This window comes from Ambystoma mexicanum, chromosome 1q, assembly GCF_040938575.1.
Source record: "Ambystoma mexicanum isolate Mex_15411 chromosome 1q, UKY_AmexF1_1, whole genome shotgun sequence".
Classification (NCBI taxonomy): Eukaryota; Metazoa; Chordata; class Amphibia; order Caudata; family Ambystomatidae; genus Ambystoma; species Ambystoma mexicanum.
In genome coordinates, this window is record NC_090922.1 from 856,025,750 (window position 1) to 856,049,004 (window position 23,255).

General features: G+C 42.4%; 1 protein-coding gene across 1 annotated transcript in view; it reads left to right on the forward strand.

Annotated features, from left to right (window-relative positions):
- The window catches only part of KCNT2 (potassium sodium-activated channel subfamily T member 2), a 2,640,974-nt gene that overhangs the window by 1,659,481 nt on the left and 958,238 nt on the right, over positions 1 to 23,255 (forward strand). The window contains exons 8-9 of the mRNA XM_069641505.1: positions 11,196 to 11,279; positions 13,057 to 13,151. Coding sequence (XP_069497606.1) covers positions 11,196 to 11,279; positions 13,057 to 13,151 — 179 coding nt within the window. The remainder of the gene's footprint in view (positions 1 to 11,195; positions 11,280 to 13,056; positions 13,152 to 23,255) is intronic.

Below are 23,255 nucleotides of genomic sequence, written 5' to 3' on the forward strand. Positions count from 1 at the left end.
AATTGAAGAGGGCAAAGGCAAGGATACATCCCTGCCTCACCCCCCTTCGTGTCTCAATATCTGGGGTCAGCATACCCTGTAGATCTAGTCTGACTTGCATTTTAGTGTTTGTATGCAGGTCTCTTATAAGTTGTACCAAGTGCGCAGGACATTCAGCCCTATTCAGCTTCTCAATGAGAAGTTCTCTGGAGACAGAGTCGAACGCTGCCTTAAGGTCAACAAAAATCATATAAAGTGACTGATTCGATGGAATATGATGGGAAACAAGGGCTTTAATGGTGAGCAAGTTAATGGATGTACCCATTCCCTCTATAAACCCTGTTTAAAATGGGTCACGTTGTGCATGTTTTTCTGACCAAACATTGAATTCCCTCAAAATAAATGGAGAGAAGAGCTTAACCGGTGCGTCAAGGAGGGAGTTTGACGGACATGACCGATCACCCCACTTGAATATTGGGACAACCACCAAGCTCCTCCATTACTCAGGAATACAATCAGTCTTAATGATTTGTTGAAAGAGGTTATAAAGAATTTGAGACCAAGTTTGTGGATGCTGCTTAAAAATCCAATTACTTAACCCATCAGGGCCTCGAGCCTGTTAACTGCTAAATTTGTTTATGAAGAATAGAACATTTCTCTTGTGATTTGCAAATTTCTGGAGCTGTGCTGGGATTATTATCACTCATTATCGGTCCTTCTGGTGGTGCATACATCCCCAAGAAATATTCTCTCCATTGATATTCTGTTACCCCATGTATCTGTATTGCCACCTGTTTCAGTGCAATGGCCTTACTTAACATAGTCCATGTATCCGCTGTATTTTTGCTACAAATGGCTCGCCATCATGTTGATATAATGTACTCCTCTACATGTGTAACCAGTTTCTATATTTGCATTTCAATGATCAAATTAGTTGGTGTCGCGAGGCAAGGGGAGCAAGGAGAGCCAATTTTAGTTCTTTATATAGGGTCATCTTGCACATCTTCACCTCTGCATCAAAAGTATGTCTAGTTTTGGTCACCCTATGTGGAAACTTGCAAGAGGGTACTTGACAGAATTGGAGAGTTTTTGTGTATTGTTCATCTCTCCACCCATTCTGAAGCAGGTTATCCAATATTGCTTCATTCCACTTAAAACGATTTCCAGCATTGTTTATGTTTACGATATGATTATATACATTCACACCAGGGCACGAATCAATAAGCTCAACAGACCATTTTATTGCTAATAAGTTGTGATCACTGTAAATTTGAGGAACTAGCTCAAATTCACTAATATAGCTAAATGTTATCCTATCAGTAAATATATTATCAATAATGGACTCACTCTTGTTACTACGCCAAGTACTTCTAGGTGGAATATCCTTCAGAAAGGCACCGTTTTAGCATTACCAGCTGTTGATCTTTCATTAGCGTTAGCCACCGTTCAGCGATCTCGGTATTTCTCTTAAATTTAGCATAGCTTGGTCCAAAGAGATGCAGATTTAGATCACCCACTAGTATTATATTGGTAATGTCTGGAGTTTGAATCACTGTATCTAATAGCGTTTCTAGATCACTAAAGAAGACACTATCAGCAACGGCAACAGGATTAAGGTATACGTTAAATAATGCTATATTATGCTTACAAAACAAAATTCTGACCAATTGTGTATTAAGGTTAGGAGTCAACCATGGAAATACCTGCAGTCCCTCCTGATGGGCTACTGCCACCATTAGACCAGAGGACGCTCTGCCCTTGTCATTTGATTTCGCCGGATGTAGACTAATCTCATATGATATATGACATTTGTAACGCGCCTATACAAAGTGTATCCATTCCAAACAGGCGCTGTCACCAGCCAGGTCTCTTGAAAAGCAAGAATCTGGAATGACGATAAGATATTGGAAGTATATTCAGTTAGATGCGAAGATCCACATGTGTTCCAACTAACAAGACCCAATGTCTTGTTGATGTTTTTACTAGGTAGTTACAGGATAGAAGGGAGATGATGGATATAGTTATCCCGGTAAGCATCAGATGACTGGGATTCATAACCATGGGATCTGTTATCACTGGATCTTGAATCTTGAGTTCTAGAAGGCTCACTCTCAGAGACCTCCGTAACAGCTGAAGGTTGTGCCAAGAGAAATCCCAAAGCAAATAGCTCTAACTTTGCTTTCCAAATTACATTTGGAACTACACTGGCCGAAATCCATATTCTCACTATGGATAAGTCCGAGTCATTGAGAAATTGTACCTGAGATATGTCATTGGTATTTATATCTTGCCGACTTGAAACATCTTCAATAATTGACAGAATGGAAGTTCTTTTCAAATCATACAGAGGGAAAGGAGCCGCACGACACTTCAAAATGAAACAATGCGCAGTTTAAGGAAGTTTCTTCACGTATGTCACTTTAGCACCAGCACTATTTAATTTACTATTGGTGACCACATTTGTAGCATGACTGAGCGAAGTTTGTTTGTCATTGTGAACATGGTGGTCACTTCTCAATGTACTGTGTGTTTGATTCGCTCCAGCATCCCTTTGAGTGATTTGATTATGAGAGACCATTAGATCTCTAAAAGTAGATTGTATCATGTCTTTAATTTGTGGCAGCAAACTTTTTCTTATATCTGACTCTCGTATGGATTCTTGTATTTTAGTTTCAACTGGCAGAATAATACTTGTTTTCTCTTTACTAGCCACCGTCGAACCTCTTCAGGTTGTGAACTCGCTATTTGCTCAGTATTTGTTTTCTGGATGTCCACTACCGGCATTAGGCCTAAAGTCACAGTAGATTCAACCTGCTTAGGTTTTTGTTGCTGATCACCTCCTGCTAGTGCTGTGATTAATGCATTGAGTGGGGCATAGTCAAGAGAACAGGTCTCTAAAACCGAACAATTCTAGTTCTTTCTTTTAGCAAGTCTACAGGATTTTTTAGATGCCGGAGCGAGAGCTTCAGAATTTCCTCTCGCTAACAACCGTTGAACAAAATTTTGTACCCGGTTTTTCACAATTTGGGTACTATTTTTTTGGTTGCTGTTCTTTTTAACCTTATTTAGCCTACTTTTTGAATTCCTGCTGGATTTAAAGTGAAACATGTTATACATCGATACTGGTGTCTTGTCTTTTACGTTATTCTGTACAAGAGGTAGAGCAATAATAGGTTGTTGAGCATCAGATTCCACCATCGTATTTGATGAGGTCACATTTGTACAACCTATTACTGCTTCTTGATTCCTTGCTGGGTCAGGTACATGAGAAATTGATCTGTTCATGCAAGGTATATCGCAAAGAGTGACAGGCTTGATGATTGAGGAAAAAGTAGGTAAAACACTCCCTATAGGGGCAAAATAATCAAGTGATACTGCTTTGCATAAATTACCACTATCAATAGGAGTGCTTTCTTCCCTCTGGTCTTGCTTCCCTTTTAATTTGTTCACAATACTCTTCATCCATAACATCAGGTCATCAATCTGTTGGTATTGACGGCTGATTTTATCTTCTATGCTTTTGAACAGCTTTAAGAGCGAAGAAACCGTAATGCTTATCACAGTAAAAGTAATCTGCAGCAAAGGCGACAGCTCTCGGTCCCCCCCCCCCCGCAACCTCATGTAGATTATTAAAAGGTGAGGAAATATGCTGGGGCCGTCTCGGCGTAGGATTAATAAAAGGCACTGAGAGATTAGTGGCCATTTGGTTTGCAGGCTTGAATAAGCAATGCGAATGACTAGATGAGCATGTTCTTTTGTCAGAGCAATTGGGCGGAGAAAAACAATTTGGAACTGCAATAGGAGAATGGTTTAGCTCATTATCAGCATCGAACATAAGTTCTGCAGCACATACATCAGGAGCAATCTCATTAGAACATTCAACACTCCTGACAGTGTCATTCAAGTTTACTTCAACCCACGACTTGTGATTTTCACATTTATTTCTGGGTTATGATATGATATGATATAGTATTTATAACACGCCTATACACAAGTGTTTCAAGGTGCGACGAAGCAAGGGAGGGGGAGCGAAGGGAAGACAGACAGCGATCCTACTAGGCCAGGAGACATTCAGATTGCGCAAGTGCATGGGAAGGGGAAAGAGAAAAGTGCGGGGGGGACGGGGAGGGGGAAGTGCAGTACAAGGGATAGTACAATTAAATAAGATAAATAAAACGGCCAGCAGGTGGCAGTGTATGGTAAGTGCAGAACAAAAGTGCTGTTAGGGGGGCTGTAAGGATACAGAAAAACAGTCCCCAAGTGCAGGGGTTGCCAGGGAGGCAGTGCAGGTGGGCAACTGGCGGGCCTGGGCCCAAGATAAGAGGGGAGGCCAGGTCTCCAGTGCAGTATCTGTCAGGAAAATCAACAGGGGAGAGGGGGAGTGAAAGCAGAAGCAAAGAGGAAGGTTTTGAGGTGCTTCCGGAACCGGAGATGGTTCTCCTCAAGTTTCAGGGAGGCAGGAAGGCTGTCCCAGAGGGAGGCCCCTGCCGAAGAGAGAGATCTACCACCAACTCGTTGCTTGGAGAAGCGACTGACCCTGAGGGAGTTGGAACAGGAAGAGCGGAGAGATCGAGAAGGAAGATATTTAGCAAGAGAGAGTTGAAGGTATTTCGGCCCCAGGCCCCAGAAGGCCTAGGTTGGCTAGTTAAATCAATAGTAGGCAGCAGAGGAACCCCCTGGGCCTGAATTTCAGAGTCACTTATTGGTTGGCTAACTAAATCAACAGTAGGTGATAGAGGAAGAGTCCGGCCTGCGACCCAATCTCCCCCGACATTAATTGTGTATCAGTTAATTAATTATTATTTGAATTTACCTGCGGGTTTAGATTGTTCGCCTGCTGGGAGTGTCCAACAATTTCTGCCACAGCAGAAGCTTCTGAGACCGCATCGCAAGGATGACAAAAATCACGGATTTCACGCATATCATCAGCCATTGATTTCTTGTCCAATATAAATGAATTTAGCCCAGTGAGTTTTTTTCGATTTGCAATAATAGGAGATGGCTTCAGAGGGGTGGATTTTGAAGTTACACACACCCTGGAAACCACCATTTTGGATGGCATACCCGTTTTCAATGTTCAAAGTCTGTTGGACATGGTCATGCGTGTGCAACACTAGTGTAATCTGTTTGCGTACCAATGGAGCGTGTCAGATGGAATTTCAAATCCGGGATGTTTATTTAAACAATCCTAGATCTTTTAAAAGGTTTAACCGCCCACAAAAGCTAAAATATTAGATGCTCACAGCGAGCAGCCAAACAGCCAAACAGCATCCACCTTAGCATGCAACTTTGCATACACGCGCGCTATGCGCATTCACCCCACGCTATATGCTTCTATGAAAAGATGAGGGTGGGGACCTACAAACAGAGGACATTTTTTTTAGAACAGCGTTGAGAGGTTCCACTCAAGAGTTCACTGACTTCACATTAACTGCGCGTAGCTGAGCACATAGCAGTCTGTGCTATCAATCAGGTCCATTCAAGCAATCACGACGTACCACTGTAGAATGGCCTCGTTCTTGTTGTATCATGTTCACAATCGCTGGAAGGCAGAAAAGGGTATGGAGCACAGCCAGCCAAACAGCACCCACCTTAGCATGCAACTTCTCATGTGCGCACGTTATGCGTGTTCACGCGACGCTATATGCTTCTGGAAAAGAGGGGGGCGGGACCACTGCAGAATGGCCTCGTTCTCATTGTATCATGTTCACAATCACTGGAAGGCAGAAAAGGGTCCGGAGCACAGCCAGCCAAACAGCATTGTCCATAGCATGCAACTTCAGATTATTAAACAGGAAACTCTGACCCATGCTAAGCAATGTAGTGACATAGCAATTAAACATGCCCTTGTACAGGAGGACAACTATTACTTTCATGACAAACAAGTTCTGATTTATACTCCATCATTATAAAAGGAAGTATTACGCATGTGTCATGATTCATTTGTGGCTGGTCACCGTGGCATTGCAAACAATTTTAATCTCATTGGTTACAGATGTACATGATTACATTTGTTCTTGTGTAATCTGTTTACAGTCCAAGGTCCCGAGAAAGCTGCCTTTAGGACAACTAGTAAAACCACAACTCCCTGTTACACCCTGGCAAATGATCTCAACCAGTTTTATTGCAGATTTACCACCATTAGATGGCTTTACCACTCGAATGGTGACGATTCTTTTTTTTTTAACAAAAATGGCTAATTTTCATGCTTTAACACAAATTCCTACAGCATCACAGATGGCAAGACTTTTTGTGAGTTTCATTTTTTCTCGTCATGGTTTGCCCGACACTATTTTGTCAGACGGTGGTCCACAATATACATCCAGGTAATGGCCTTTGTCTGCTCCACCTTAAACATCAAAAGAAAATTTTGTTCAGGCTTCCATCCACAGACAAATAGACAGACCGAAAGGTCAAATCAGAAACTGGAAGGTTATTTATGCTGCTTTATTTCGACGGCACAAGACAATAGGGTGGTTCTATTACCCCTCGCTGAATTCGCTTATAATATTGCTAAACATTCGGCCCTGAATTCTAGTCCTTTCTTTTGTTCATATGGATATCACCCCACCTGTTTTCCTTCTGTTTTTCCATCGGCTACCCAATTCCTTGATATTACTGGCCTAGTTTTGGATATTCAACTTGGACATAGAAAGGCTCTTGCTGCATGTGGCAAACACTTTGCAGATCTTCATTGCACTCCAGCCCTTGTACTTGCACCTGGGAAAAAGTTTGGCTTGTTTCTCGTTTTTTCCCTCGGCATCTGGTAACCTCCAAACTTTGTCCCAGATATTTTGGACCTTTTGAGGTTGTGGCCAGTAGAGGTCCTGCTACTTTTTTGTTACAACGCCCCCCTTTTTAGTTCTGTATTTATCCCGTATTTCATGTTTCTCAATTGAAACCAGATGTTCTGGACCTTTTTCAGAGACATGCTGTACCTTGCCCCTTCCTGTCTCTAATATTCTGGTCCTGAATATGAAGTGGTGGGGATATGTAATTCACGATACTACAGAGGTCGTCTTCAGGGCCGGTCTTACACCAGATTGCAATCCAGGCTGGAAGCTTCGTTGGCGCACCCCCCCACCATTAAAAATGACAACCAAAAAATAGTGTACCTGCAGGCAGTTTTCTAGATGAAAAAGACAAACATGGTGAATACAGAGCAAAAGGTAAGAAGAACATGCTTAAGACGTCATCTTTGCAACTATGGAAACAAGCATTGAAAGAGTGAAGAAGCCTGTATTTGTTATCTAGTGAATATCTTTTGCCTGGTCAGCACTAAGGCTGAGGCCATAAAATTACCTGGATATGGGTAAACACACAGAAACAGTCACATACATACTGTACCTTTTACTGCATCCGCTCCATTTTTAAATTAATTATTTGCAAAGAGACACCTGGAGTAGACCTTGATGTTCCTGCCTAACACTGAAGCATATGTTTAGTGAGCAAAGTACCTTGGGAAGAGCCTAGGCCAAAGAAGCAGAAGCGGTAAGACTTTAACACAAGAACATTGCCAGGAGGAAAAGAAAAGCATATGTTTTGGAACCAATTCCAAAGGAAATTTCCTTAAACATGACTATTTTGCAATGTATGCCACATTGCCCAGGAGAATTGTTCCTTTGCAGCAGGGAAGTGGTTTACTTGTACAACTTCCACTGTCTGATCACAGCTGTTTGGAGAAAGGTGACTATGAGAGAGAGCTAGGAGCTGACACGCCACCCGCTGTTATCCAGGGCTCAGAGGTGGTGTGAGGAGGATCTCATAGTCGCCCCCCAACACCTGGGCGGGGGGGGGGGGCAGGAACTCATCATATTAGCTACAAAAATATACTTTTCTGCTAATATATGCTCCGTGTGCCCTTTAACTCAGCCCCCAGGTGCAGAAACACTGTACATTTTTCTCAAGCAAAGTGCATCTCCCAAATAGCGATCGCACCCATATCGGTATTCGAAAACGCAAGTGGCTCCACTCAGCTCAGGGCTGCGAAGTCCGAACATCCGTACATCACATGCGCAGATATCAGAGAGGATCCAACATGATGGACCAACTTCTGATATGCTTGGTGCACAGGCTGCGGCTGGGCTGCCTGTAATCATAAGAAATAGATTCCCGATTGTTTCCTATGCACTTTAACGACACGAGGCCTTCCTTTTTTGCCTTGTGGAAAAATCATTTTTGTAGCAGAATCTTAAAGCAGCAAACGGTTTAAAAACTGATTTGCACCGTATTCACACTCCCCAGTGCACATTTCTGTGTAATTCCCCTGGACCTTAAGCTCTGGCACAACAGGGCTTTCAGCTTCAAGGCGAACGCCTTCTCCCATCACAGCCCTTTGAATTTCAAGTACAAAAAGAATTCTTAGAGCCCTCATTTATACGTGTCCCTGTGTAAGTGCGGGTGGTCATTTCATCAATGGCTGATCCAAATAGCTCGACCTGGTAAACAACAACTATGTCTGCCTATTTTCACATAAATGCAGGCTTAATACGCACACCCTCCCGCCATCAAATAATCTGTAGTTTCCTCATTCAAAATGAGCATATTCGTTGGAACTTTGAGAGTGCGACGCCCAATTAGATTGCTGTAGTCCAAATGTAGCCAAAAACACAGGCAAATGCTGTTATCCCAATCCTTCTCACAGCAGACAAGAGAGGAAAATGCTGGCATGTCCATGCTTATAGGACACATGGTGATGTCCCATACCATATTGGGTAATCATTGATAAAATCATGTTACATCCCATTGACTGTACTGTATTTCAGTGCGGAAATTAAACCTGTGTTCTTAAAACTAACACGCCTGAAGCAAAATGCCTGCACACTTACCTTCTGCTGCGCACCCACTCGCTTTCTGCAATCCCGACACGACAACACCAGCCAGCCCCCAATCAATCCTACTCAGTGCGCGTGCATAGCCTGGAGGAGGGCACGCCGCACGTGCGGCCATCATGGGCCTGGCTAGCGCCAGCGGCGCGGGTGCCGCCCAGGCCACAGGGTTGGGGGGAAGTAATAAAGCAACAAATGTTGCTAATTGCCCTGCCTGAGGGCCGAGGCTGCAGCCTACAGCAGTGCCAGTGCTAACGTGTATTCTAGCACTGCTAGAATAAACGTTAGTTTCGTATCATAATATTATCATAATGAATGTGCCTGTCCTGGCTTGCAGGCCGCGGACTGCTGGTGTGGCGCCCCCTAGAGGCTGACTGACGTCAGGCAGCCGCCTGAGCTGCCTGACAAAAAAGATTGGCCCTGGTCGTCTTCACTACTCAGTGGATTATAAACGGTACACCTCAGTGCCCGTGCATAGGAAACTGCTTCATCCTGTCCATGCCCCTCGTTTGGTCCATCTTTTTCACAGACTTCACCTGGGCAAGGCATGATTATCTCCTCTTGGGAGGGGCATACTGTTTCATCCCGTTTTCATCAGCAGGTGGTATAGTGTAGATGGAGAAACATATGTACGTTGCAACGAGCCCCGTCCGACATGGCACCTGTTTTGCCATGCAATGCTCTAGTGTATGCGCCTAATGTGTGCAGTGTCAGGCTCCTTCCCCATTGGTTTCGGATTCCAGAAGACTACAAAGACCTCAAACTCCAGAGCAACAGCGCATTGCTACATTTTCTAAACAATGCTCCATAAGTTAAATTCTACTTTCTGATCTGATTGCTAAACTCTATCAATTATTGTGTATACCTCATCTAACCTTTAACGTACATCTGCATGTAGATCCATTCTGGGTTATCCTTAGACCTCTCTGTTGCTAACCCAGAGTTCACACGTAAATGCTGCTTCTTATGGTGCCCCATGTGAACTTCCTTCCATTGTCAACCAGCGCACACATATACTTGCAAGGATCCTGGTACGTTAGCTCATTGAGACATTATTCACAGTAGACTATCTTTCTATCTGCACTGCCCATTAGTTCTGCTTCTCCAGGTTTCTGTCCCCCTCTGCAGTGTGCAAATCCCTATGTGAGTTACAGATCAAAGCCACATATAAACGTTGAGAGACATCACTTCTAGCTATCATGTCAGCATCCATGCCCTACATAGCAAGAGCTTCAATTATCAATACAACAACAAGGTTTTATTCACCAGAGGGTTTCCCTGCGATTCTTGTCTTCCTGTGCTTATATTAACGGTGAGAACCAGGCAATTCCTTACTGTTTTCCTTCCTCTGCTGCTACCGATAAGGTCAGCCCTTGAATCTTTATTTCATGAAAATATAACAGATGTACCAGAAGCAATGTATGTCTTTCACTTGCCATTTGGTAGAGTCACTCACTAACAGAAAAAATGGGTAGTCAGTGGCAGTTGATCAGCCCCTTGCTCTTCACTTTATTGGAGAATGTTGGGGTGATGAGGCTGACGCGCACCTTGAATCACATTAACATTCTGTTACTCCCAGCTGACCTCTCCCGTGATATAAGAAATGTTCTTGCATGCCAGAATCACACAATCATGCCGGAATCACACAATCATGCCAGTTGCAGTATGGGGCACCCTCCACCCCTTTTTAACACCGGGTTGTGGGGAGCCAGCTCAGGTCTGATTGGTGCTGCAGGAGGCTGTAATTGGGACTTTCCTCAAACCCCTCCTCTCAATAATGAGTCTGGGAATGAACACAATCACTATTTGTGCTGGCACATGATTCCTTTGTACCACTGGAGGGTTTGATGGAGCAAGGATGATGGGTTTCACGTGAGTCCGGCCACTGCCAAAAGGGTTTATTCAATGCATTTTGCCCAATGCAGACTGCTCACTCCTCTTTCCCTGTCTCACACTCACACTCTTGTTGCAAAGCTTGAACACAAGCTACTACCCCCCCCCCCCTCACTTTTCCCCTGCGGTAGTGGGAGGTACTCCCACACCCAGAAGGACCAAGCTGGATGTATTAGTGTTGTGACTCCCCAACCTTGTGCCGGCATTTTATCGACTACCTCAGGCTCATTCTCCTTTGGCTGCCAATCCTCCTCCTCCTGCAACTTCTTCACCTGTCCCACATCAGCCTCCTCGTCTTTCCCCTGAATTTAAACATGTTTACTTCCGAGGAATGGTTTACAAACATGAAACGCACCTTTGTTGCTTTTGACTATTTGTCTGAAATATTTGACGTTTTCTGTAAAATTATGACGAAGCTGCAACTTGTATGCACAAGGTTTTGCCAATGAACATGGATTTTCCTGAATTTGAATCATTGTCTTTTTCTGTTTATAGATATTTTGGCCACCGCTGAGAAACTTATTCATTCCTGTTTTCCTCAATTGTTGGCTTGCAAAGCATGCTTTGGAAAATATGATTGTGAGTATTACAATGCACATGTATTTACGGTACTGTATCTTATAGCTCATCGCCAGTCAACGGTTAAGGGAGCGCAGAAGGTAAAATGCTAAGTTGGGGTGAGAAGCAGGCCAAAGGAAAGTGGCTAGGAACCAGGCAACTTTAATATCAAGACAATTAGTGACGTTTCTGCAGCACATGTCGTTCTCAATGAACGTTGTTTGTGATATACTTTTATATCTAGTGGATATATATATATATATATATATATATATATATATATATATATATATATATATATATATGATTTAGAGCACTTGAGCACTTAAATCAGTGTTTGGCTTGAGAGAGAGAGAGAGAGAGAGAGAGAGAGAGAGAGAGAGAGAGAGAATGTGTGTGTGTGTTTGTGTGTGTGTGTGTGTGTGTGTGGTTTGAAAAGCATCACTCATCAGAGCATTCATTGTTTTGACTAACTGACCTCAGAGCATTAGTTAATGAAATGTAAATAAGAAACTTTAACATAATATTAATTGCCATGGTGGTGTGGGACTATAGCCTGTACATGTATAATAATAATGTGTGTTTTAACGTAGCAAATAACGCTGGATACTCCCACTATTAAACACTGTAGTTCGTTATTTTTTTTTATTTGGGGTTAACGTGCCTCCCACTGAGAACCTGCTTTTAGGCCAAAAATCGCTGGAATTACCTTGGAGAAGTTACCACTGGTCTTAAATCCCTAAAATACCCACTGAATCCTATAGACTCCAAACGTGAGGATTTTCACTGGCATACTACCACTCGTAATCCCACATGTCTGAGCGGTAGTAAACGTGTACCGTGTGGTGGTCATTCAGCAGATTTACCACTAATTTACCCCCAAACTTTTAAGGAGACGCAATGTAATTGCACAAAATAGAAACACGTTGGGCCTCATTACGAGTATGGAGATAGCCATGCCCTTAATAAGGGCATGGCTGCTTCCATACCGGGTTCCAGTACCAGGTTCCTCCAATGAGGATTTACCAGGCTATTCCAATCATGGAGGACCCGGTAAATCCTCATTGGAAAAACCCATCCCCATTCCCATTTGAGCCCCCATAGGGCTCAATGGGAATGGGGAGGGAGCTAATAACGGGCCCGTTAATAACGGGCCCGTTATTAGCTCCCTGGTCCCCTCGCGGGAGCCGCTAAGAGAACCTCGTAATAGGGCGTCCCGTAATGAAGGGTGTCGATCTGTATGGGAGCGCCATGGCTGTAATGAGGCCCTTTGTCTTAAATCAAAAAGGCAATTGGTGACATTTCTTTACAGTATCCACTAAATTGGGAGATCGAGGTGGAGTCGAACACAATTTTACCACACAGATATTTCTGTTCTTGTTAAGGGCCATACACCAATTATGAACATCAGTGCTGTGATAGTAGCCCGTTGGGAGCCCAGCTGATGAACTCAAGCCAGCAAACAGAGGGGAAATAAAAAGTCTTAAGGCACAGGAAACATGAATGAACTTCAAACTGGACAGACTGATTCACAACTACTAAAATATCAGAGTATTTCCAGCATAGCCATACTTTGAAAGAAGGTGTATTTCCTTCAACCATATATACATGCATGTACTCAGCTTGTACAAGCCAACCCTCAACAACTGCATGGTATAACCACAACAAATTTAATGCAGACAGTACACAGCCCGCCATATAAAATGTTGTCAATTCTAGGATAAAAATGTATGATATTCAATAACTGATTTTTCAGCCCAATTTGATAACACCAGGTTCATGTCTTGTTATTAAACAGAATGATCTTCATAGAGCAATCCAGCGGACCCAGTCGGCCATGTTCAATCAAGTGCTTATTTTGATATCGACCTTGCTCTGCTTGATCTTCACGTGGTAAGTGTCAAACTGAGTACACTATTAAGCCAAACATTAAAAAATGAATCATCACTGAATAACAAATAAGTACCCCATCCCAACAAAAGGTCATGCTGCAACGGTTGGAAGCAGCAGAGCTGATATCGAGGTGAGAGTTGCGTTTGTTATGTTCTCAGTGGAAGAGGCACACGTTTAATATTGCTTGTGCGGGGCACTTTCAACAGCAGTTTTTGCAAATATAGAGCAAGAAATGTGAATGCTTAAATGTTAGCCTGCCTCCTATGTAAAGAAAAAATATATAAAATGGATGTTTTGCATTTGAAACTGCTATTCTGTAATGTCAGAATTACATTCATCACATAAATAAAGACATATAACTGAAATGTTTTTATAATGTTCTCCTCCACGTTCAGTGTGATTTACTTCACCCTATTTACAAATGTATAAGATTCTTTGGCTGAGATTTCCACTCCCCTGCCCCAGCTTTGATTGAATGGAACAGACCTGAATTCTCTTTTAGAGGCGTCATACTTATCCTCGAGTAACAGACGTAGCTGTTACTGCAACGTTAGTTTTGAACTCCATTTCTACTAACCAAACATTTCCCCTCATTTATTTATCTACCTCTATGCGCAATTTCCGACTAATGGTTCACCCTGAACACAGTCTGTCTTCAGTTTTGATACAATCATTTTCTTAACACCGGACATGTCTTCCATTGTCCGTACAACCACCTTCCCCCTTCATACATTTCATACACCCACAGAGTTGTTTTATCAATCTATGACCTTTCCTCTTCAACTTGCTCCTCACCATTCCTGTTTTAGGGGTTACAACATCGTTTCTCAAAACAAAACCATTCCATGTCATCTTGCAACTCCCCCTTCCAATATTGGTGTTGATCCATTGCACTGTGCCATATTACTTTTCTTTTCTTAATCATTGTAAATCGAGGGGAGCAGGATTAGAAGAGTGGCCAGGGGCTTAAAGCACTTCACACAACACACTTTTGTCCAGAGAAGCCCAGTGAGTGTTTGGCATATTTTGTCTGTTTCTGTTGCCCATCCGGGCCTTGTGTACAACTTTGTTTGATGCCCCAGGCCCCTCGGTGGCCCGCTTGCTGTCCCTGCTCTCACCCTGCACCCTGCACCCTCTTCCTGATTCCCTTCCCTCCCGCCTCCCAACCTGCCGACCCCCGCTCTGATTGGTCCATCGGACCGTGTGTGCCTGGCCTAAAGGTCTCGAAGCTACACTGAGCTCCACTTTTATCCAGAGAAGTCTGGTGATTGTTTGGCATATTTTGTCTGTTGCTGTTGCCCATCGGGGCCTTGTGTACAACTTCCTTTGAGGCCCCAGGCCTCTCGGTGCCCTGCTGGCCATCCCCGCTTCCACCCCACACCCTCTTCCTGATTCCCTTCCCTCCCGCCTCCCGACCCGCCCATCCCCTCTCTGATTGGTCCTGAAGACCTGTTACCCAAGCCATTACTAACCCTCCTGGGACAGCCCTCTGCCCGTGCAGCCCTGTGACGAAGGGCCCAAGACAAAGGACAGCTCCTACAGAGTCGGCTCCAGGTCGTATCTGCAGGTATCGGCAGGAGAAGCAAGAAGCCAGTAGCCTGCCGTCAACCAGCACCAACCAGCGGTAAGTGTGGCAAGGGTGGGGACTGAAGAAATTACTTCATGCCAGAAAGCCCTAACATTCTTACTTTAAAAAAAATCTCAAAAGTCTTACTGTGTTACATCGTACAGTCACATATTAAAGTCAAACGATTACTTGTAACCTAGTAGCATCACTGTACTGAGCCTTGCAGCTAGACAGTTCACCCAACAAAATTGAGTGTGCCTAATTGCGTCACTGTGTTGAATCTTACATCTAGACTGTGTTACAATTTGAATTTAGAAAGTGCGGCCAACATCATTGAGTGAGCCTAATAGCGTCAATGTGCTAAAGTTTGAACCTAGAGAGTGCGCCCAAGAGCATTGAGTGTGCACAAATTGTTTCACTTGGTGAGCTTCACATCTTGATAGTGTGCCCAATTGCTTCACTGTGTTGAGTTCCTCATCTAGATTGTGTGCCCAAATATCACTGAGCTTGCCCTAAGAGCTTCACTGTGTTGAATCTTCCATCTATGTTACAATATTAGTTTAGAAAGTGCGCCCAACATCATTGAGTGTGCCTAATTGCGTCCCTGTGTTGAATCTTACATCTAGACTGTGTTACAATTTGAATTTAGAAAGTGCAGCCAACATCATTGAGTGTGCCCAAATTGTTTCAAGCAGTGAATTTCTCATCTAGATAGTGTACCCAATATCATTGAGTGTGCCCTATTAGCCTCACTGTGTTGAATCTTACATATAGACTGATTGCAAGGGGTGAGGAGTTTGGTGTAGGGACAGCAAGGTCCCCTGCGCAACTTGTCATCTGTGTTCAAAGTTTGGCCTGCAGCCTAGCACATAGTTCTGTCAGGGAACCAAACTCCAAGGTTCCCAGGAGGTTTTGGAAGAAGTAGGTGGGTTGACAAAAACTTTGTTGGTTGGTGGCGCTGGCAGGAGGATTGGTACATATAGACTGTGTTACAATTTGAATTTAGAAAGTGTGGCCAACATCATTGAGTATGCCTAATAGCGTCATTGTGTTAAAAATGTTCACTTAGAAAGTGTGCCTAATAGCGACGCTGAGTTATAGTTTGAATTTAGAAAGTGTTCCCAACAACATAAAGTGTGCCTAATAGCGTCACTGTGCTAAAGTTGAATTTAGAAAGTGTTCCCAACACATCAAGTGTGCATAATAGCGTCACTGTGCTAATGTTGAATTTAGGAAGTGTTCCCAACAACATCAAGTGCGCCTAATAGCGTCACAGTGTTAACATTTAAATTTAGAAAGTGTTCCCAACAACATCTAGTGTGCCTAATAGCGTCACTGTGTTAAAGTTCCAACTAGGAAAGTGTCCCTAATAGCGTCACTGTGTTAAAGTTTGAAAGCAGAAAGTGCACCCATGATAATTGAGCGTGCCCAAATTGTGTCACTGTAGTGAGCTTCACATCTAGATAGTGTGCCAGAACTGTTTCTCTGTGTCAAGTTTGTCATCTAAATGGTGTGCTCACGTGTAATTGAGTGTACCCCAATAGCCTCATTGTTTTGAATCTTACATCTAGTGTTACAATTGAATTTAGAAAGTGTGCACAACATCATTGAGTGTGCCCAAATAGCGTCACAGTATTAAATCTTGCATCTAGACTGTGTTACAATTTGAATTTAGAAAGTGCGCCCAACATCATTGAGTGTGCCCTAATAGAGTCAGTGTACTGAATCTTGCATCTTAATTGGGTTAAAGTTTGAAAGTACACCCAACAACACTGACTGTACCCTAATAACATCACTGTGCCGTACCCTACTAACACCACTGTGTTGAAGCTTGTATTTAGGAATTGTACCCAACAACATTAAGTGTACCCTGATTGCACTAAGGTTTTACTGTATTTAATTGTGCAGCCATTGGAACGGATAGAATGGATGGAACGGATTTAGTGAATTGAATGGATGGAATGGATGGAATAGATGAAAAAAAGGAACGGATCAAGTGGATGGAATGGATGGAGTGGATGGAAAGGATGGAGTGAATGAAACGGATGGAGTGGATTGAACGGATGGAGTGGATGGAGTAGATGGGAAGGATGGAGTGGATGGAAAGGATGGAATCGATGGAACAGATGGAACAGGTAGATGGAGTGGATGGAGTGGATGAAAAGTATCGAGTGGATGGAGTGGATGGAGTGGATTGAACGGATTGGTGTGGATGGAACGGAGGACGGAACGGACGGAACGGATGGAACAGATGGAATGAACGGAGCGGACAGAGCTGACGGAGCAGATTTAGTGTACGGAATGGATGAAGCGCATGGTTTCTCCAGGAAGTGGATGGAACAGACAGAGTGGATGCAACGGACAGACAGAGTGATGGAATGGATGAAGTGATGGAACGCATGGAACAGACGGAATGGATGGACCGGATGCAATGGACGGACCGGATGTAATGGACGGACCGGATGCAATGGACAGACCGGATGGAATGGATGGACGGAATGGAATGGATGGACCGGTGGTGCGGATGCCACAGATTGTGTGGATGCCACGGATGGTGCGGATGCCACGGATGGTGCAAATGCGATGATGATACGGACGCCATGGGTGGTGCGGACACCACGGGTGGTGCGGATGCCGTGGACAGTGCAGTTGCTATGGATGGTGCAGATGCTACGCATACTGCAGATGCTGTGGATGGTGCCGATGTTGTGGATGCTACGGATGGCACGGATGGTACGCACGCTGCAGATGCTGCTGACGATGCGGATGCTGCGGACGGTATGGATGCTGCGGCAGATGGTACATATCTGTATCTCCTATAAATGCTATGTACCTGTATCCCCATGTTATCTGTATCACATGTTTACCACTATCCATCCTGCCGCTTTATATACGTATGGCGCTATCTATGCCCCCCTGTCCTGCTCTCGTGTTTTGTCACAGGCACTTTACTGATAACCACCATATTACACTACTACGCTTACTCTCTCCTATACACCATCATTCAACTAGAACACAGCTATTCTATGACACATTCGGCTTAACTGTTCTCATACTAACATGACCCCACGAACACCTCATCATCCTAATAAACACAGCTAGCTGAGCACATATCGGCTAGCTTAGGCATCTCCACAGTCCTAACGCAGCCAGAACTCAGTCTGGTTGCCCACCCTCCAGACTGAACACATCCAACTGATTACCTTAGCACCACACCTACCGCTAGGAAACAGCTATCATGCAACAGCCACACCAGCTGCACACATATCCGGTGTGCCCACGCACCATACAACACTCTCTCTCTCAACTGACTTGAACTGCGATTCCCGAGGGCGTTCAACCGACCAGCGCTTTGAGGTCATACCAATGATACATAAGGCGCTATATAAATGCCAAGTAACATAGCATAACATAACATAACAATGCAATAACCATGGTCTCTCAGAAAGCCATCCATTAGTTGCTTCCATGCGATAGGATCTCCTTTGGGATTACACTTGCAGGCATGACTCACACTCTCGGGCACTGATACACATACAGCAGTGACTGGGACATGGATCATTTGTGTTAACTTAGAAGTTTAAGTAGGTATTCACTATCATTGGGGAGATTCAATAATTTAAGATGCCTCAAGGATATGCAGTGGTAGGTTATCACATGCTAATCGATAAATGCTGCTACACCCAGAGACAAGAGGGTACATGTATGACCATTTTGGCAGTGTGCTTTTATGGCATAATAGTACACAAAACGACTTTTGCAGGATCTGTCTTACACTTTAGACATATATATATATATATATATATATATATATATATATATATATATATATATATATATATATATATTCAGTGAAAAAAACTTTGTTAAAGGGACGTTATGGTTAAGTTGTGCTACTAAAAACCTATGAAATTCAGTGAAAAAACTTTGTTAAAGGGACGTTATGGTTCCAAGTAAAACCGAAAAACCCTTGAAATTCGGCAGTTATGGTAAGCTAAGCAGCCATAACTCGCACCACCACCGTGCACTGCTAAGACTAACACCCAGGACATCAAAGATGACATCACAAATGTCATTGATGACATCACTGATGACATCACATGTCTGCCTCACTATTTTTTCTTTTGCTGACATATCTAGGCCACATGGTTTTCTTTAGTAACAGTCAGAAACTAAGAATTATATTTTATTTGTAGACGTATCCTTCTAATAGGTTCTTACAGTAATTCTCTTAGAGTACAGTCACATCATATGAAACATATACATATGGGAAAACACAAGCTTGAAAGACAGCAATCCTTTTTGTGCATAAAGATAATCACTAGACTTATGAGCACTTTCTGACAGTTCTGTTGTTTTTTTATGGCTGTACTTTCCCTGTATATGGTCATATTTGTATACATTGTACTCACACTAATTTCCTTAGCGTCCAATCACATCAAGTGATACATATACATAGGGTAAATAGCAGCTGCCAAACAGAGCAATCATTTATTTACATGAAACTAATCAGTTAAGTTATGAATTGTTTCTGCTACTAATTGTGCTTTTTTGCTAACTTCACTTTCCCTGTATATACCCATATTGGTATGTGTTCTTGTGTCTTTGTGTTTTGTCTATAGTAATGCAATTATGTAATACATGGGTTTTATTAGCTACTTATTACATATTTCACAGTACACAAAAATCTATTAAGAAAACAATTATCATTTCATTATTCAACATATTAACATTACGAATATCATACCTTCATCTTGTACGCTGCACACAATGTTATGTTTCTGTATGAGTAGCTTAGTATACTAGATAGAACCCCATAATAGTATGCTGTTTATATCAATGCATCGTTCAATGTACTTATTAGGGTATATTTCTTGCAATGATTCTTGACACTTTTTTCGCAACATAATAAGAATCCCTTCTACACATATTTCATGAGAAGTACATACACATGTGATGTCATCAGTGATGTCATCAATGACATTTGTGATGTCATCTTTGATGTCCTGGGTGTTAGTCTTAGCAGTGCACGGTGGTGGTGCGAGTTATGGCTGCTTAGCTTACCATAACTGCCGAATTTCAAGGGTTTTTCGGTTTTACTTGGAACCATAACGTCCCTTTACCAAAGTTTTTTCACTGAATTTCATAGGTTTTTAGTAGCACAACTTAACCATAACGTCCCTTTAACAAAGTTTTTTTCACTGAATTTCATAGGTTTTTAGTAGCACAACTTAACCATAACGTCCCTTTAACAAAGTTTTTTTCACTGAATTTCATAGGTTTTTAGTAGCTAAACTTAACCATAACGTCCCTTCAACAAAGTTTTTTTCACGGAATTTCATAGGTTTTTAGTAGCAAAACTTAACAATAATGACTTTGACTTCATATACATGTCATATGGAACTGACTAGATCTCTTCTTATGAACTTGATGTCCGCGAAATTATCTAATGTTCGTCGACATGTTCGGAGAACAGTACCACTACCTAAAAACTTTGGGGGGAGGGGGAGGGGTATGTTTGATTGTTATATCATAATATAAGAACATTTAACAAATACATAAAGCAGCACACAAACACATTATAATTAGTAATACATAAGAAATCTAACCCATATATGTAACACACTAACCATTCTTTTAAATGCAAAATTTTCTGAAATGGAATATACCACAAGAACATAAATTGGCTTCCAACATAATTACCTCACAGAGACAACAGAACTGAGAACAAGACCAGACCCACTGAATGCATAGGATTTGTCTTACCAGAAATAGTAAGTGTACTTCATGTTACTCATTTATTTATAAACTTTCTGTATTAGATTAAAAACTATATTATCTTTTCTTTTTTTTTCTCACAGAAATGTCTAGTACTCTGGAATGGCTAGAGAACAATTTCCCACATGAAGAAATGTCACATGATAGTGAAACTAATGGTAAACACTTTATAATATAAACCATTGAAATATTATTATTTTGTATACATTTAACATATATATATTTTTTTTATACAGAGCATAACAAAATAGAAACTACCTCTGAAGAAGCTGTTAAGGAAAACACTCTTGACAACATAAAAGAAAAAATTGATTTACTGTTGACCAATTTTAATAATTTAAAAACTTTTGTTGAAGATCATTTTAAAACAAAAACGTCATACCATTGCCCCACATGTACTTGTCCCTCCTCACCATATCCCAGTCAATTATCCCCAAACCCTCTCCATAATCCAAAACGTTTTGATGAGATTTCCATCCCTTCCTCACCTAATACCAATCATGTTGAAACCCCAAATTCTCCTGTTTTTGTTTCTGTTTCTGCCTCACCTTCTCTGTCATAAATTGTTAATATATGTTAAATAAAGTTTAATTTTTATATTGTATTGTAAATAGTTTCAGTTTTTTTTTTAAAAACAATAAAAGTGTCCGCGGACAGTGCGAGTGTTCTGAAATGTTCGTACATAAACGAAAATGGAGGTCTCCTAAAGAACACCACACCTGTTCGTACTGTTCGCTAGCAAGTTGAAACTGTTCTAAGAACACACGTGGTGTCCTGAAATGTTCAGAAACAAAAAAAAAAAATTAAAGTGTTCTAAAGAACACGATATCTCTCCTTAATGTTCGCTATCAACTTAAAACTGTCCTAAGAACACAATTGCTGTCCTGAAATCTTCCTAAATACACGAAAATGATGTGTCATGAACAACAGTACAACTGTTCGTAGTGTTCTCTACCCAATTTAAAGTGTTCTAACAACACAATTGGTGTCCTGAAATGTTCCTACATAAACTAAATTACACGTGTCCTGAAGAACACCATATCTGTCCTTACTGTTCGCTACCAAGTTTAAAGTGTTCTAAGAACACACGCGGTGTCCTGAAATATTCGTTTCACGTGTGACGCACTTTTAATTACTTCAGAACCCGAACAGTGTCCGTAGGACATCAATGCGCATGTGCTAACCAATCTCCGTGCACTTGGTGTCCTGCGGACAGGCGCTTCCTTCGCAGACTAGTTCGCAAAGAGATCATATGACCGCGCCCACGCTCATCGTGTGTCCTGAAATGCGGACACTGTTCGTGTCCCCGAACAATTTAAAAGTAAATTTTCAGTTAATCCATAATATTTTTCAATAAAATCTCACCATGCCACAAGTCCCACATAGCAATCTTGACTTTCTATATACGTTTTGAAACTTTCCAATCGTTTTTTTGGGTTCGATTTGTCCGCGCACAGTGCGCATGTCTGTGAACCGCGCACAAGCAGCCCTATAAAAGACCACGCCCAAGAGCTTATTCCCATTGTGTTTCTGGCTATTCTTCAGAACACAGTGATTTTTGCTGCCACCTGCAGACTACACCATCATCGACATGGCATCCTTGGCTGCTCAACTGCCACTTGGTGCTGCACCTGCTTCAGCACCACCACCACCCCCTCCACCACCACCACCTCCCCAAGGGCCTGAAGAGGGGAACAGGAATGAGGATGCGGACGAGGAAGAAGAGGATGATGAGAATGAGGTAGAGGAAATCCCTACTACCCGCACTAGGCGTGAGTCTTGGGTGTGGCGGTTATTTACCATTCATGGGAATGGTCCTAAGGCTCGTGCGAACCATGTCACCTGCAATGAGTGCAAAATGATACTCAGTCGCGGGAAACACAGTAACTACAGCTTTGGGACCACTACTATGAAGCGACACCTGAGGTAATTTCACTCTGGGGCTATTCGCAGGGTTGTACCTTGCGAAGAACGTAGCAAGTTGATTTCCTCTACTTCATCCTCTGTTTCTGATCCTGTCACCACAAGGACCACCTCTGTGGGACAGCGTCTTTCTCAACCTGCCTCACAGGCCATACAGAATTCTGATGACCCTTACCTTTCCGAGGGTCACAGTTGTATGTATGTACTGTGACACAGTACTCTGCAGGGGGGAGCGACTTCGGAGTGCTTTTGAGACTATCGTCTCAGAGCACGAGAAGACCTGCTCACTACCCAAATAAAACCCACTCTACATCTTCCTCTCTCAGCTCGCCCTTTCTTATCCCTGTGGTTGGTGTCCCCCCCTTTACCCTCCTTTACCCTCCTCTCCTAGTGTGTTGTGTCTGAAAAACCAAAAAAAATACAAAATTACAAAAATCAAAAAAAAAATAAGGCTCTTTTCAGAGCCGCCTTTCCCAGTTAAAAAATAGAAGTGAAAATAAATGAAGCACAGCTCTTTGTATTTTTTAAAGGTTTGCGGACAGTTCGCGAACATTAAAAAAATTGGGTTACTATTCCATCACAAACATTGTAATTTTCTCTGGAAAGAAGTGGTGGCTCTGAAAAGAGCCTTTGGGTGGTGTTTGTAAGTCAAAAATTGTAAATGCTTAACATCTACTTCAAAATCGTTGTTGTAATTCCAAAAAAGGTCGCAATGCATTTTGTACATTTCTCAGAAAAATCTGATTGCCAGCATAAGTAAGATGGACTCCATCTCTGCGAAAAATGTATGTACTACAAAACATAATATTTTCATTGTGAAAAGAAGACATGCCAAA